Genomic DNA, 16,253 nt, shown 5'->3' with positions numbered 1-16,253 from the left:
GAAGCAGTAAGACCAAGCACCAAGAATGTAAGGGTGGCTCAAGCTAGAATGGTATCTACTTGTATGGCTATAGCTTTAGTTATTTCCTTGGTGTCTCTGTTCCACTGTGGCAAAAAATATGGTGACCAAAACAAGTCTTATGGCCTCCTCCTGAAAGCCAGAATTAACTATATTACAACATATTAATAACATGTTTGCTTTATGCATTGGTAGTGACTACTATTGTGGTGTTCTGGGTTCCTCAAGAGAATAATTGACTGTTTCACTGTGAACTAAAAATCACAGAACTTCAAATGGACACTTAGATGGGGAAGGAACCCTATGACTTCTTCGGATGTCATCTATATTTTGAATACAGCTGAACCCTGGTTCAAAATATACTGAGAATCAACAAGACCCACCTGCTTAGTGAAGCAAGTCATCAGCCACAGGCTATGGGGTGGGGCTCTGAAATGTTTGTTATGCAGAAGTCAAGGGAAATCTTGTCTGACAGAATCAACTCCGCTTGAAAGACTCGCAACAAACAAGGTTGGCATGTCTTTACCCACAGCATTCAGGTGGAACATCAGAGGGCAAGACCTCCTCCTCTGCTACTTTTAAAACAATAAAAGTAGCAGAGGGTTACTTTTATTGTTGACACAATAAAACTGAAAAGACTTGAGATACAGATCTATGCATAAAATGATCAATGCCACAAAATAAACGCATACATAATACATTGGTGCACTCTTTAATGAATGGCAAATAAATTATCCCCAAGTGTTTTAACAGAAGGCCCAAAAGAAGAAAAGTGTGAGAATTTTGTGGATCCTTCACTGTGTAAGGCTCTTTCCCATAGGTGAGTCTCTCGCCAATTCTCCCCCGCTCCCATCAAGCAGGAAGCTGAGGAGGGAGAAGAAGAATGGGCAAGAAAGCCATCTTGGTACTCTGCACTTTCAATAAGCACCCATCAAAAACAATGCTAACTGTTCTTCATTCCCCTTTACCCGTCACCAATCATGCAAGGTGCAGGAGGAGTAAAAACGTTGCTGAGTCAGTTGGCAATTGCAGGAGTGCCTTGTGAATATGACAACTGGGTTTCTTCATCTGCTACTTGCTGTCCCAACCAGGGCAAGACAAGTGCCTGGATTGTTTAGTGCTATGAGGAACAGTTACTTCAAGTATTGGCTAGGTTCCTTCACCTAAAATTAATTGTCCCAATCAGGAAAATGTGTGATGGACAAATCCAAACACCATCAAACTGCCTCGTTCAATGGGATGAGAGCAGAGAGGTCTACAGAGGAGAGATCTATCCTGCTATCTGGCTTGCTCTCAAAAATGAGATGATGTGAAATCTAGTGCCTACAAACAATCACATCCATCAATCATGATTTAAGCAGTGCACTGTGAGCTCACATTCAAAATATTTCACTCTTCATATTAAATTCCCCAGCACTAATACCACAATGACAGTGTGCCATCCCTTCCTAAGCAAGCTGCAAGAGCGGAATTACCAAACTTACTTCCTCTGGACAATAACCCAGTTTTCTGTATAGACTTGTACAGCATCCCGTACTCGGGCATCTTGTTTCCTGTAGAAGAAAGAAGAGGGAAGAGGTTCTGATTACAAAATGTGTAGCCTAGTTAAAATGACAATAACAACAATGTGTCAGTAACTTCTACAAGCTTATATGCCAGGATAATTTTAAATAAATTTCAACATATTTGGCCCTCACATTTTTAAGAAACACCACTTAACTTCCCCTGTGTATACTCTTTTCCAATTGAGCCCAATCCTGGAAGCCTGATCCCTGTAAGCAACTGACTTGGTTCTCCTAAGAAGAACCTTCTTTGTGTCAATCAGATTCAAAATCCAGAGTTGTCCTAAGTTTCAATGGCAGCAAAGAAGATATTTCACTGCCTGGCAAGGCAGCCTTTCCTTTCAGATGTGCATCGGTCAGCCATCACTCCTGGCTTTGTAGAAAAATGGGACACTGCTGTCCACATGGAAAAGCCCCAACCACAATTCAAAGGCTTAATGCTTCAAACAGCAGAATATGCTGCTGCATTTTATCAATACGGAAGCAATGGCATGTCTGCTATATTCTGGATCAAGCCACTAGTTTTAACACAAATGGTGTAGAGGACCTCAGCCCAGTGTAATTTCCCTTGCAATGCCTTGTCTCTATACTGCAATGCCTTGTCTCAATACTCCAAACAACACACTCTTGAAAATAAAGTAATAAAGATACTTTATCAGAAACCATCTACCCAAAGACAGTTCAATCATATTATTGAGGTTACATTGCTGTAGTGATGAGGACATCTTCTCATCTCATTATTCTGGATAGTTTAAAGTTTGATGAAATCTGACCCTCAGAGAGAAATGACGGAATTTTTCACATCAAACTATATCAAACTTATGCAATGCTGATCTTGCATGCCATGACTTAAGACTCCGAATTTAATGCAGTTCCTTTGAAAGTGGGGTCTAGGGTACACTGAAACCAGTTTTCTTCTATAAAATCCCTCTGTTGAAGACTGAGAATGTGGACAAGGTGCCTTACTAAGTGCCTGTACTCTCAATCCTGTGCCCTCTTGTCTTATAACGCCTACTAGAAAGGAGATGCCTGGCTAGATTCAGCTATCTGTGAATTCATCATTGGGTGAATGAGATGTAGGTTATAGCTGCCTCTTTGAAAGACAGCAACTGTTGAAGAAATCCATACCTTGACCAGAATAAGCAAACATTCTCTACCTGTGCAAGAAGCTCTAGCAAATAGTTACCAGAAATGTTTAGACACTCTTGTGTGAAATCAATTTTACATATCCATTTCGATCAAGGTTTAAGGTTTGAAATAGAAACTGGAATGACTCCCAACTGACAGACAGAGAGGGTGAATCCTGACCCTATCAGTTTTCCTATACTTCAGTGATTGTGGGATTATTTTGCATAACAAACTCTCTGGGTTGGGACCTGTGGGTAAGTGCATTGCAGTAGTTCTACTTCCATTTGGGCAGTCAGTCCACAAGGGGGAGCTGGAGACTTATTGGTAGGAGTTACATTACAGCAGTGGTGACAAACCTATGGCACAAGTGTAAAAAGGAACATGTAGCACCCTCTCTCCTGGCACACGGGGTGTCACCCACCCCTTGCTGGCCACCCCCCCCTCCACACTCACCCGTTCACTCACCCACCTCCCATCCCACCCTCACCTCGAGTGCTCCCCTCCCAGTTTGGGCACATGGTCTCTAAAAGGTTCACCATCACTGCATTACTGAATTCGGCAGAACACTATTGCATTCGCCATGCTTTTTTAACATCCAGACAAAAATAGTGTGAGATATCATCTGAGGTGACTGAGGTGTCAACAAAATGTAGATGACAGATCTATTTGTCCTTTTCACTGAATCCAGGTGAGGTAGTGCTTCTTTGAAACCAGATGGAGATCAATAAGCTCAAATACTGGCTCTCTGCAGAGGGCAGATGAATTATCATCCAGAAGATCATCTTGTCTGGATTAAGTCTCAGTTTATTGATCTGGGACTTAATCCAGACAAAACAGATGTTCTGTCTCTGAACGGTTCATCTGTCCCCTGCAAGAAGGCAAAGAACCAAATGTGTTACAGAGCTCTGAAGGACCACATTCAGTTCACCTTTCCTTGTAAATAGTACTGCTACGGGAGATACAGATGCTTTGAGGATCTTTTATCTGTTTAAGCTAATATAGCAACTGGACAGGGTAGCCTTGAGGCAATCATCTACATTCTGGTAACCTCCTGTTTGGGTCACTGCATGGGGCTGCCTTTTAAAATAGTCCAGGAACTCCAGCTAGTGTGAATTTCAGCATCAAGAAAGTTAACTGGGATTGGATTGTATTATTCACATTACATCAAAATACAGTGTTACACCCTGGCCTCCACTCTATTTCTGAGTTCAGTACAAAAGGGCTGGTACTCATCTTCAGAGTCTTAAATTGATTGGGGTCAGGTTATTTAATTAGCATCTCCTCTTACATGTACCTCCATTGCAAATGCATATCTTTGTTCTCTGGGCTTTTCAGTCTTTACTGCATTTTAAATTATTTGCTTGGTTTACTTTGCACAACAATTAGAATCACTTTATTTTATTCATTATACTAATTATATTTAGTGTATGTTACAGCTTTTGTTTTGTGAACCACCCAAATTGGTTCAGCTGTTGGGTGGTACAGAAATCAGGCTTAACAAATGAACTATCTATGAGCTACATTCATGCAGAAAATGGATTTTAGCAATTGGTATCCAGTTTCATTCAGGTACATACACAGAAATAAGTGAACGTGTTGCTGTTTCTCTTCCTTAAGACTGAAATATACTGCATATGCAGAATATTAATTTCAGATCAACACTTGATTCTGCTCCAGTTTTTAATGCACCATCTTCACGTACGTACTCCTAGCTGAAACTCATTGAAAAGCCCATTGGAAAATATATTGGGCTTTCTCCAAAAGTGTAGTTTTGAAATTACTTAAGGGACCATCTAGTCCCTTGCCACAAACTTCCCTCACTAATTAGCCATTGTATGTGTTACTTCAAATAAGACTCTCCTCTTTTATCTCTTTTGTGTGCATTAGTGGTGAGCAAGCAGAGAAAGGTTATGCAGTAGTTCATGGCCATTATTTTTGTGACATTTTAATATGTTCCTGAAGCTTAGTTTCCCATTATACAAAAAAGAGTACTCCAAAATCTATTTTCCTTCTTCTCTACAGGATTCCTTAGGGGATAGATATGAAAATCCTCAAGAAATTATAGTTTACATATTTTACAGAGAAGACCTGCAGAAAGAACTCATTGGAAATATCAGATTGCGAGATCCTAGAAGATTTCTACCTGTGAGCTATACCTGTATTACCTCCAAAATGTCATCTCCAGAATGTCATTCAAAATAGGCTTTGAGAAATATATCCTGCAATGATGAAGGTATAAATTTGGAAGATCATAATTAAGTGCCGAGACAGCAACTTGTAGCTGTTTTGAGTGCTGGAAAGAGCTTCAGAAGACTTGGATTTGAACGCCTGCAAGAGGGTGACCTCGGGCAAGTTGCATTTTTGGCCTTAGGAGAAGGCAAAGGCAAACTTCCTCTGAACAAATCTTGCCAAGAAAATTCCAAATATGATTATTAAATCACAACTGACTTACACTGGCACATCCTTTGACTTTTATATCAGGAAGAATGATTGGACAATGGAGTGAAAGGTTGCAGGAAGATAAAAGTACTAGGTAACAGAAGAAGCGAAGTGATCAATAACTACTTATCATGCCACTTACCCATCTTCAGGGACTCCCGGTTCCAGTGTCCGACAATCTCGGGGTTCATGGATCACCTCCAAGTCATCACCAGGAAACTCAACCAGGTCACGAAGTGGGCCGGGCTCAGCATCTGGCAGGTGGCTGGAGAGGTACTCCTCAAAGTCTACCGGTTCCACCACTTCTGTCAGAGGCACCTGGAAGGGAATCAAGATGACAAGGGGGGCTGCAGATGAGAAAGGAGCATGTGGTGGGGCTCACACACTTAAGCTGCATCAGTTGAATTGGATCTAAGCCATACCTGGTGTAGTGTATGATACACAGATTATGGAGATTTCTTCATAGGGATGAAACTGTCATTCAGTGATCTTACACAACATTTCTGGATTTGCATGACAGCACTCTATCAGAGTCAGCATGGCTTAGTGGTTTTACCAATAGACTATGACTCTGGAAAAAATGGTTCAAATCTCCGCCATGGTCATGAAAACCCACTGGGTGATCATGAGCAAGACACATTTCCTCAGATAGGAAAGCAAAGGCAAACCCTCTCTGAGCAAATCTTGCCAAGAAAACCCTTTTGGGAGACCAGAATACTGATCCCTCCCTGGCCATGGAAATCTCTTGGGTAATCTTAGGCAGCTCACACTCGCTCTGCCTCACAGGAAAGCAAAAACAACCTCCCTCTGTACAAATCATAGAATCATAGAATCAAAGAGTTGGAAGAGACCTCATGGGCCATCCAGTCCAACCCCCTGCCAAGAAGCAGGAATATTCTGCTAAGAAATCAAGTCATATTGAGATCATTACAAGTACACAATGATGTGAAGGCACACAACAGCAGAAGTGGCAATGGCAACGCAACAAATTAGATAAAGCTATGGGAGAATTCCTTGCCCATAGTAGCCTTAAGAGAGGCAGTTGGGAAAGGTATGAGGAGGTTATGCAGACCGGATTATAATCCTCTCAAACAAGGCATATGGCATTCTAGGAGAGTTGTTTATTTTAACATCCATCTCATTGTCACCTTAAATATCACAAACCACTTTGGCTCCCAAATCAATCCATAGCATCATACAAGTAAGCAGCTTCAGTCCTGACTTCATAATCACAATGGAAGCAGGCTCAGGGAGCTATAAGACTGCCGAACATTTATTGTTCAGTGAAAAACAGGAGGAAACAGCTGCCAGTGGGAGGACTTTTTCCTCTCCTGAGACACCGTGGCATGGCATGCTGCAGATCACTTGGAAATGTCCCAAAAGAGAGCATTTGTTCTCATGACAAATGGCAAAAAGCGGAAGGCAAACATGTCTCTTTCCCACTTGGCAGATTACATAACTTGAACACCAGACAGCAACACCATCAGAGTACCAACTGTCCCACTGTTGCTGGCTGCACAAGAAAGGAGCAGGTGGCTATGCTTCCTGAGAGTCTTAATGTCTAATTCTGACACTTCCCCTGCACAACAAAATACCGGGAAAACTCAACTGAAAGACTTCAGGACCAAAGGCACAATCCAGAGAGCAGAAGAAACCTGCAATAATGCGGTGTGGTGCTGAGGAATCAAAACACACACCCTTCCAAAGGGATCTCCATTTTCATTGCCAAGCTTTAGTCAAATAATTTCCAGTTCTAAAATCTTTCACACCTGGGAGATGGAAAAATCTATCCTGTTCTCCAGCAGTGAATCCACAAATTCCGAACAACTGTTTTAGGAAACCATGCAATAGGATGTCCAGCTGTCTTCAGCATTTCTTATCTAGAATTCCAAAATACTCCAAAATCCAAAAGTAGCCACATGGGTGGCTGGATGGTTTGTTGTTTATTTGTTTCATACACAACATTATTTAAAATATTGTATAAAATTACCTTCAGTCCATGTGTATAAAGTGTATATAAAACATGAATGAATTTCATGTTTAGACTTGGGTCCAATCTCCGAGAGAGCTATGTGTACATATGCAAATACAGGTATTCCATCACCACCCACCTCCTCTCCAATTGAAATCCAAAGCACTTTTGGTCCCAAGCATTTTGAATAAGAATATTCTACTTGTAAAACAACAGATGATAGCAATAGCTAAATCCCAGAAATTATAGCAGATCCTCTCCAGGTCCTGTACATCTATAAAGCACCGAGGATCTTGGCTGATAGATGAGGATATCAATTCTGTCTCTTATGCAATGACATTATGCTGGCCATACTTTTTTCCGCTATGCAAATTGCATGGAGTGAGCTAAGTGGCAGGCCGGGATTCAATTCCAGCCCAGAAGAAAGCAGCCAGGAAGGAAAGGACTAATACCCCCAAGCTTAACTGACTGGGATAATGCACTGCTGAATCATTTCCACTTGCCATTCCAGGAATGAAGAAGTGTTCCCATATTGAGAATGGATGCAAGATGAAGGAATAGCTCTAAACATGCCTATGAAACATTTTTTTTTCTCAGGTCATTCCCTGTAGAAAGCAGAAGTAATACGAGACTTTAAAGCTGTCACACTTCTAGCTTCCCCACCCCTTAAAAATTGCTCAGTTCAGTTTGTACACAGATGGGGAATCTCAGATCCCCATGACTGCTCTATTGTGAGATTAGATCAGCGTTATCTTCTGTTAACAGTGTGTGTCATACAGATGTACATTTCAAAACCCTTTGAGGGAACTGATTTTGGTTGACTGCTCCCTTTTGTCATGTTTTGCTGCTTGTCACTTCTAATATCTTAGCCTCCTTTAATCTTAAATCTACGTTGTTCCACTTTGTTATGCTGACACTGTATGCATTTATAAAAATGCTTTGAAGATGTCTTCAAAAAATTCCCCTATATGAGTAAAAAAAATTAATAGTGAAAGGGCAGTCAAGACTTGTTTGTTCGCCTATGAACAGATGTATACATTCCTCAAACAAACAGTCCACCTAGATCCAGTTTGATGTGGACATAATTAATAGATATTTCTGTGCCACAGCTAATCAACTTCAGATTATATCTAATAATAGTTGGACATACTGGTCCAACTGCTTGTCCCATGTGAAATGACAAAGCTCAAAAATCTTGCCTCTATTTAATTTGTGATAAAAGATGTCCCCAACCCATAGTGGCTGATCAGAAAAAAATACATATAAACTAACCATTGTCTTATACAAGTAGCTAGAGCAAATTTTAAAGGATGCCATTGAGTAACAATTTGTACAATAGTGAGAATATGGCTCAAGATGCTGAAAAAGTATATCTGTTTTATATTTCCCTTAGAACAAATTCAACACCATAACTTTTTACTGTATATCTGCAGTGCCAACTTCCAACACAGCTGATACTCAAATATCTAGTGTCATTGTATCATGTACATCTTTACATGTGTATCTGAATGATGAGAATAGAAAGCCAGACTTCTAATTAATACTATCTACACTATCCCACTATGGCATTATCTTTCCATAGTAGTTGGACTGACTGCTCCTATGTAGCAAGAGGATATGCTGATCATAGCATCACTATTGGTAGGATCTCCCAGTCATCTAGACTTTAGTTGCAGAGCCAGACTAAGCATGCCAAACAGTACTGGGCTGCAGCAGTAGCGAGGGGTGCAGGTGACACTGGCATGAGATCTCTTCAGAGTCAATGGTAGTGGCTTTTAACTAATCCTTATCAGTATTGTATAGAATGCAATGATGAACTCTATGGGTAAATCAAGAGATAAAACAGGAAGATGAGACTTCTAGGCTGAAATGTACTAAACCAGTGAACAGGGAAGAGCAGAGGGAAGTATGAGTAGCCCTATGGCTAATGTTGAATTCAAGCTGAATGTTCAGCTGCTGACATACACAGAAGTGAAAGAAAAGTCAGATGCCATGTGATGTATGTAGTTAGTAGGAACATGGGAGTGCAAGAAGGATGAACTAGAAATCATAAAACAAGAAATGTTACACCTAGGAATAGTCATACTTGGTGTGAACAGGAACTGGAGATTTTCATACAGTGTATATCTTTGGAAGTGGCAATCAAAGAAATGGGGTGGTATTAACTCTGAAGACCAGATGTAGAAAAGCAGTCCATGAATCAATTCTGAAGTCTGGCCTAATAATATAGACTTGACTTAATAAAAAAAAAACCTAATAAATATAATTGTAATCCAAATTTGTGCTCCAAAGAGGCAGATGAGGAAGAAAATGAAATTTCTATGCAGAAATCCAGAAAGGAATTAATCACACAGCCAAGCAGAGCATGTTACTTATCACAGGTAACTGGAAAGAGAGCAGATCCAAACATTGTATAAGAATTTGACCTGGACTCAAGAAATGAAGTGGGAGAGCGAATGAAATGAATTTTGAAGTGAACAGTATGCTCACTGCAAACCTAGGAGTCTCATTTTACTGCTCTATTTGTTCTATTTGTTCTTGAATTGTCTCTTTATACGATTGTTGAGTCAAAAGGAGTTCAGAAACAGTCTAACGTGGCTGTCTTCTGTGCAGCAAAAAATCATTTCTTGCCTAAACTGCCATTACTCTTGTCAGAATTAGCTAATATGCCTCTGAGAGTTTATCTGTCAGTGTCACTCACACACTGCTCCTGCTGCCTCACACTTCATTGGCACATTTAGCCTTGTCCCTAGCAGAATCCTGACTGAAATCCTACTGGCACTACTTTTACCAGGAACATAACTTCTTGTGTCACTGGAGCACACAATTACACCACCAAGAAGCTACAAGTTATTTTTTCCTTAGAGCGTGCTTACCCAGTAGATTTAATGAAGTTTAACACCACTAATTGCCATGGCTCAATGCTATGGACTTGTAGTTGGGCTAGGCACATCACTCTTCAGCACAGAAGGCTAAATACCTTGTGAAACTATGAGTCCCAGGAATCCATAGCATTGAGTCATGACAGTTAATGAAACTGCATTCGCTCTCCAGTGTAGATGCACTTTCAATGTGTATAGTTGCTTTTACTTCCAATTTATTGTTGTGTTACTATTGGTTATTTTATTTTGATTGAGATGTTCTATGTAAATCCCTGTATGCTGTTATTTTATGTTACTCAGTGTTTTTACTGATTTTAGCTAATTTTGTTGTATATTTTATGTGCTCTGTTTTGCCTCGTAAGCCACCCCAAGTCCCTTTGGGGAGATGGGGTGGTATATAAATAAAGTTATTAGTATTATTATTATTATTATTAATAATAATAATAATAATAATAATAATATGTTCTCAACTCGGGAAAAACAAAAAGATGCCATGTAGAGATTCATATAAGAACTAAAAAGAGGATAAAGGTATCTCAAAGTCAAATCTCCTATAGTTTAAATTTTAGTCTAAAAAAAACCTTGGTCAAGTTATCCATGGGTCAATTTTAGTGCCACTTCTGGCCTTTTTGAATGGCTGAGTGGGGAAATGGCAATGACAGCAAGGGTCAGTTACCGCTGAAAATAGGCTGACTTCATTTTCTGCAGAATAATCCACAATATTGGCCCCAAAACTTACCTTGATTTATGCATGCGGTCAACTTCTACATGAGCATATACAGTAAAAGAATTCCTCCAAGAGTATAGGCAAAATAGGCATGCCTGCTATATAATGATTCAGGGGTGCATGTACACTATAGAATTAATGTAGTCTGGCATTACTTTATCTGCCATGGGTCAATGCTATGTTAACTCCATGTTATTAATTAAATGTTAGAATGTTTTCTCATAGTGTCATCTCACAATACAGTGCCAGCGAACTCACCGACTGGGGGATGCCACCACGCTTCTTCGAAAGTTGCGGAGAGTTACCATATTCTCGAGATACCTGCTTCCTTACTTCAGCTGCCACAGTCCTGTGTAGTAAGAAGAAAATACAACAATTGAAGCAAAAGTACCTGTCCATTCACAAAATGTTATCTCCTAGTGAACCAAACGCAAAAAACTACTTTTTCCCTTCATTTTCCTTCTATTTATTTTGAAAAATAAGTGCATTTGTGTTTAAGCATATTTTTCTGGGGAGAGAGTCCTTTCATTACATTCTGAAAGGGGGGGCTGTCACCCAAGAAAGGTTAAAACTGCTGAAGCAGGCAAACAGGCACAGCAACATTCCCAAGATACTAAGAACATTTATGCCAAACTGCAGATGATGTAAACAGGTAAAAATAATTCTTTTTCTGTTGCCAAAACTAAACAAAGCAACAGCTGTAGCTGCATGATCATGACATCTGTTATTAGGAAATTGGAGAAAGAAAGAATAGGAAGCAGACTTTAAAAAAAAAACTCCTAAAAGCTAAGAAAAATCAATTCCATGCTATTGTTAACTGCTCTCAAGTCGATTATGACATATGATGACGACCCTATGAATGAGAGGAGTCTAAATACCCTAGAAGCAAATTAAGCCTGAACTCTACCTAGAGGCCAAGATGACTTAAACAGAGACTGTCATATTTGGCCATGTCAGGAGAAGACATGAGTCCAGTGATATGGTCAAATATGTCCATCTCTGTTTAAGTCACCTTGGCTTCTAGGTAGAGTCCAGGCTTAATTTGCTCTAGGGCTCATGTAATGGTCTTTTTAGCAGGCCATGGCATCCACAGAACTCCTCTACAGCACCACATTTCAAATGAGTTCATTTTCTTCCCGTCAGATTTTTTCACCATCCAACTTTTATAACTATACACAGAAATGGGAAATAACATAGTTTGGGCATTTATAATGTAGTATTCAATTATATTATTATTATTATTATTATTATTATTATTATTAAACTTTATTTGTACCCCGCTAGCATCTCCCGGAGGACTCGATGCGGCTTACACAGGCCGAGGCCTCAACACACAATATCAATACAATCTAAGCAAATCAAAACAATTAAAACAAAATAAAACAAAAATGAACAATAGGCAATAAACAATACACTGAAGCACAATAAAACTGGGCCGGGCTGGAGTAATGGGTACAAGATTAAAAGTGCAGATGTGACAGGTGGTATATATGAGGCTTCTAAGGCAAGTGAGGTGTGCGGTGTGCAGCAATCATTGGTTCTAATAAAGTGCTTATGGGACTTGGTATTGGAGATTTACTATTCTGGAAAATTATACATCTTTACACGTCACACTTGTCCAGTTCCTTCATGGCTGTCCTTCTAAGTTCTAGCCATCTTCTGATTTCTTCTGACTTGGTTATGGAGATAGGCATTCGACGAGTGAGCCAACACCCTGACATATGGATGGAGGATGATGAGCAACGATTTTAGTGTGACGACTGACCATTATAGTTATTGATTGTAATTGCTGGTTTAATGTTTTACTGTAATATGTATTATGATGTTTTATTGATTGTATGTGATATTATGGTTGGAAACTGGTCTGAGTCCCTCAAGAGAGGTGAGAAGGCCAGTATACAAAACTTTTAAATAAATAAATAAATACATTTCTTGACTGCAGTCTCCATTGTGATTATTAACTGAACCATTGTATCACTTAATTTCTTTTGGTATATCTTTCTTCAAGATTGATACCACTCCATTTCTTACTAGAGTTACATTTCTTGAGTAAAACACTCAGAATGCCCCTACTTGAGCTCCTGCCATATGTGTTGTTTAGCTTCAGACTATCCTTTCACCTCTATGAATGTGCTTTCAACTTGAATCCAGTTGTGTCATTAGCCAAGGTATTATTTGTAGTTGCCTTCTACTGTATTCAATTGCTCAAGGGCAATCTGACCTGAGAAGTCTCATCTTTTGTTTCATTCTAGATTGTCTCACTGCTGGGCCTCCTTCTATACAGTACTAACAAGTGTGATGCCACTGCTGTTGTCTTCGAGAGATCCTCTGCCAGTGTGCGTCTCTCTCACACACACATATACTACTGCTGCTGCTTAGTAGATATTTGACCCATTTAGTGTGGTTCCTCAGCAAAACCCAGTCTAACATGAAAAAACCTACTAGCAGCAGAGCTGCCATCAGCATAGCTTTTTGTCTCACAGGAGCACACAATTGCATTGCCACAGTAAGCCGACCCCGAAGGCTGGAGAGAGGAGAGTCGCGCAGCCTCGAGAGGGGGCGCTCGCTCACCGCGTTGCTGTGCGGGAGGGAGGCGAGTCGGAGGTGAGTGAAGGGCTGTCTCACTTCCCGCCTTTTTGCCTGGTCCTTGGAGACCCGGAGAAGCCAGAGCGCCATCTTGGAGGACAGCCTCCTTTGCCTTTTTAACTTTCTTTTTGGCAAGTCCGCCATGTTGAGGCAATTTGGAGCCCGGTAGGTTGGGAGGCCTGGCGGTTTGGGTCGGAGGCGCTGGCGGGAGAAGGGCCCTTTCATATAACCCCGCCTTTAACCTGGAGACCCTGTTCTTTCGGGTCTGGGGCGTGAAGGCCTGACAAATCTTGCATGGTTGAGCAAGATGGGCCTCTCCCAAACAGGCCAAGCACAGCGAGTGCCCGTCCGTGTCCGGGAGAGTATTTGGGCACTGAGTACACCTCTTGAAGGACGTGGTCGCCATAGATGCTAGGAAGGCGATCAGTCAAACAGCCGATAGGGAGTAGGCCAGAGGAAGGTCGAAGACAGTCCGAGTCAATTAGCCAGGCAGAAGACAAGAGGAGAGGTCAGGTACAGTCCGGATTAGAGAGTTAGAGCATAAACGAGGGCCAGTCCGAGTCAGAAACCAATAGTCTACCTATGAGTCGATCACGAAGAAGGTTCTCTAGTTGAATCGCTGGCGGATAAAGAGAACTGAGGGGGCCTGGCCCCGCGTGGGCTATATATACTCGAGAGGGGAGGGGGGAGGGGGGGCGGGGCCAGGCAGTGTCATAAATGTCATTTTTTCTATTCTAGAAGGTTCCGAAGTTGAACTGCGCAGGCGCAGGAATACCATGTGTGCAATTCGTAGTTGACTACGACAGGAAAAACATTTGTCCACTTTTCAATCTGAGCATGGGAAATTTGCATTTTTCGTTTCTTATCTTGAGGAAGCTTTCCACCTCCATGGCCAGTGGTTATGTTAGCTGGGAGATTCTGGAAGACACTAATTCAAATTTCCAGGCCATTTTCATAACATGCACATCCTCTGAGGATGCTTGCCATAGATGCAGGCGAAACGTCAGGAGAGAATGCCTCTAGAACATGGCCATATAGCCTGAAAAAACCTACAACAACCCAGTGATTCCGGCCATGAAAGCCTTTGACAATACATGCACAATCAACTAGGACATTTTCTAAGTAGAAAATATATGACCATATTCTCCTTCAATTTAGCTCTGGAGGTTGTAGGGAAGTTCATTCCCAGTTCACTGTTTGTGGACTACAAACTCACTGTGGACTGCATAGCCCAGAATGAAAAGCTTTAATTAATTTTTGTTACATCAGAAGCACCAGCCAAGCCAAAAAAAACCTCAGATTTTCTGAATCAGGCCTCATTTGACTTCAGGGCAACAACCTAAAGAAGTTCAATGTGGTTTCACCCCTTTTGAGCTCCACCTCAAAAGCAAGAATTAAAGGACAGGGAGGCATCTTTCCTGTACCAGGCATAACCAGGCACTGCAAGTTGAGTTGGAAAAAAAGGGAGTGCTTTTCTCAGGCTTTCATAGAAGACCAACAATTCGAACTGTTGTGGAAAACTGGCAGGCATTGTACTTTGTGTGTTAAGAAAGAGGCAAGTAGAAAAAAGTATTTTGATTCTTTTGGAAACACTTCTATCAATGAATCCCTTTCAAGGAGCACACTTAGATATGCATTACTCAGAAAGCAGATAAATGCTGCACCTGTGGCTAAGCAATTTTTTTACCCACCTATAATTATGTTAAAATTATAGCCCATCGTTTTACAATTTAAATTACTCTGACAGTTTATCCGACGAAAGGTTTTCTCTGTGTCATCATCCCACTTGCATACCCCTGTAGTGCGCTAAATGGGATCAGTCAATTTTCTCAAGAATTATATGTAAGTAGAAAAAAACCAGTTCTGAATTTGGGAGATGATCAGCTATCTGATGTCATGTTCTCTTTATAGCCAGTGGTAGGAATTACAGTTGAAATTGTGCCAAACTAAGTCATTGCTATCTTCAGGAATGCAATTAAATGAGGAAAGAGAAAATTATTTCAGAACAATGTAACAGAATAAGAAACACTGGAAATGTATTCTTGATGTAGTTAAACCTGTACAACAGCGGTTCTCAACCTGGGGGTTGCGACCCCCAGGGGGGTCACTGGTCCATTTTCTGGGGGTCGCGAAGGCGCCTCGGTTGGCCCCACCCCCTCCACCTCCTCAAAATGGCTGCCGGCCCCTGTGCCAGGGAAACAGCCAGGCTTTCCAGGTCAGCTCCTCCACCTTGCGCAAGGCCTTCCTCGCCTCGATCGCGCTCCTGCCGGCCGGCCGGGGCACGGGTCTGGCAGTCTCCCTCGCTTTGATTGCTCTCCTGCCGTCCGGCAGGAGCGTGATCTGAATTTGTAACAACGAAAACACATCCTGCATATCACATATTTACATTACGATTCGTAACAGTAGCAAAATTACAGTTATAAAGGAGCACCGAAAATAATTTTATGGCTGGGGGTCATCACAACACGAGGAAGCATATTTAGGGGTCACGGTGTTAGAAAGGTTGAGAACCACTGCTGTACAGCATTGTGAAAATTTTCCTAAGGTTCAGTAACAAAATCTTTGCTGTTCTGACTTATGTCAACCCTTAGGCGAAACTGTCATAGGGTTTTCTTGGCAGGATTTGTTCAGAGGAGTTTTGTCGTTGACTTCCTCCAAGGCTGAGACTGTGTGACTTGCCCAAGGTCACCCAGTGGGATTCCACAATGGGGCAGGGATTCTTGCCCAACTCTCAAACAACTGAAGCATTCTTTGTCCAAAGAAATCCTACTTGAACATCACAATCTTAACACTAGTTTAAGGTGGCATGCTCTTTCTCTTTTCAGTAGAGATTTTTGAGGCAATAGATAATGTACCCTGACTGACTACATATATAAAAGACAAGACCTGAGTCCTAGAGCAGTTGTAACATTTACTAAATCCATAGCACACCTTTTGAA

The 16,253-nt window shown here is 41.1% G+C and overlaps 1 protein-coding gene across 7 annotated transcripts in view; it reads right to left on the bottom strand.

Moving 5' to 3' along the window:
- The window catches only part of DOCK6 (dedicator of cytokinesis 6), a 141,713-nt gene that overhangs the window by 98,747 nt on the left and 26,713 nt on the right, over nt 1-16,253 (bottom strand). For all 7 annotated transcript variants that reach the window (XM_060763548.2, XM_060763547.2, XM_060763544.2 and 4 more), the window contains exons 2-4: nt 10,987-11,077; nt 5,290-5,465; nt 1,503-1,571 (exon numbers count right to left, since the gene is read on the bottom strand). In XM_060763548.2, the coding sequence (XP_060619531.2) occupies nt 1,503-1,571; nt 5,290-5,465; nt 10,987-11,077 (336 nt within the window). The remainder of the gene's footprint in view (nt 1-1,502; nt 1,572-5,289; nt 5,466-10,986; nt 11,078-16,253) is intronic.

This window comes from Anolis sagrei, chromosome 2 (genome assembly GCF_037176765.1).
Source record: "Anolis sagrei isolate rAnoSag1 chromosome 2, rAnoSag1.mat, whole genome shotgun sequence".
NCBI classification, from domain to species: domain Eukaryota; kingdom Metazoa; phylum Chordata; class Lepidosauria; order Squamata; family Dactyloidae; genus Anolis; species Anolis sagrei.
Note: the sequence above shows the minus strand (reverse complement) of the source record. Positions and strands in the feature narration are given on the sequence as shown.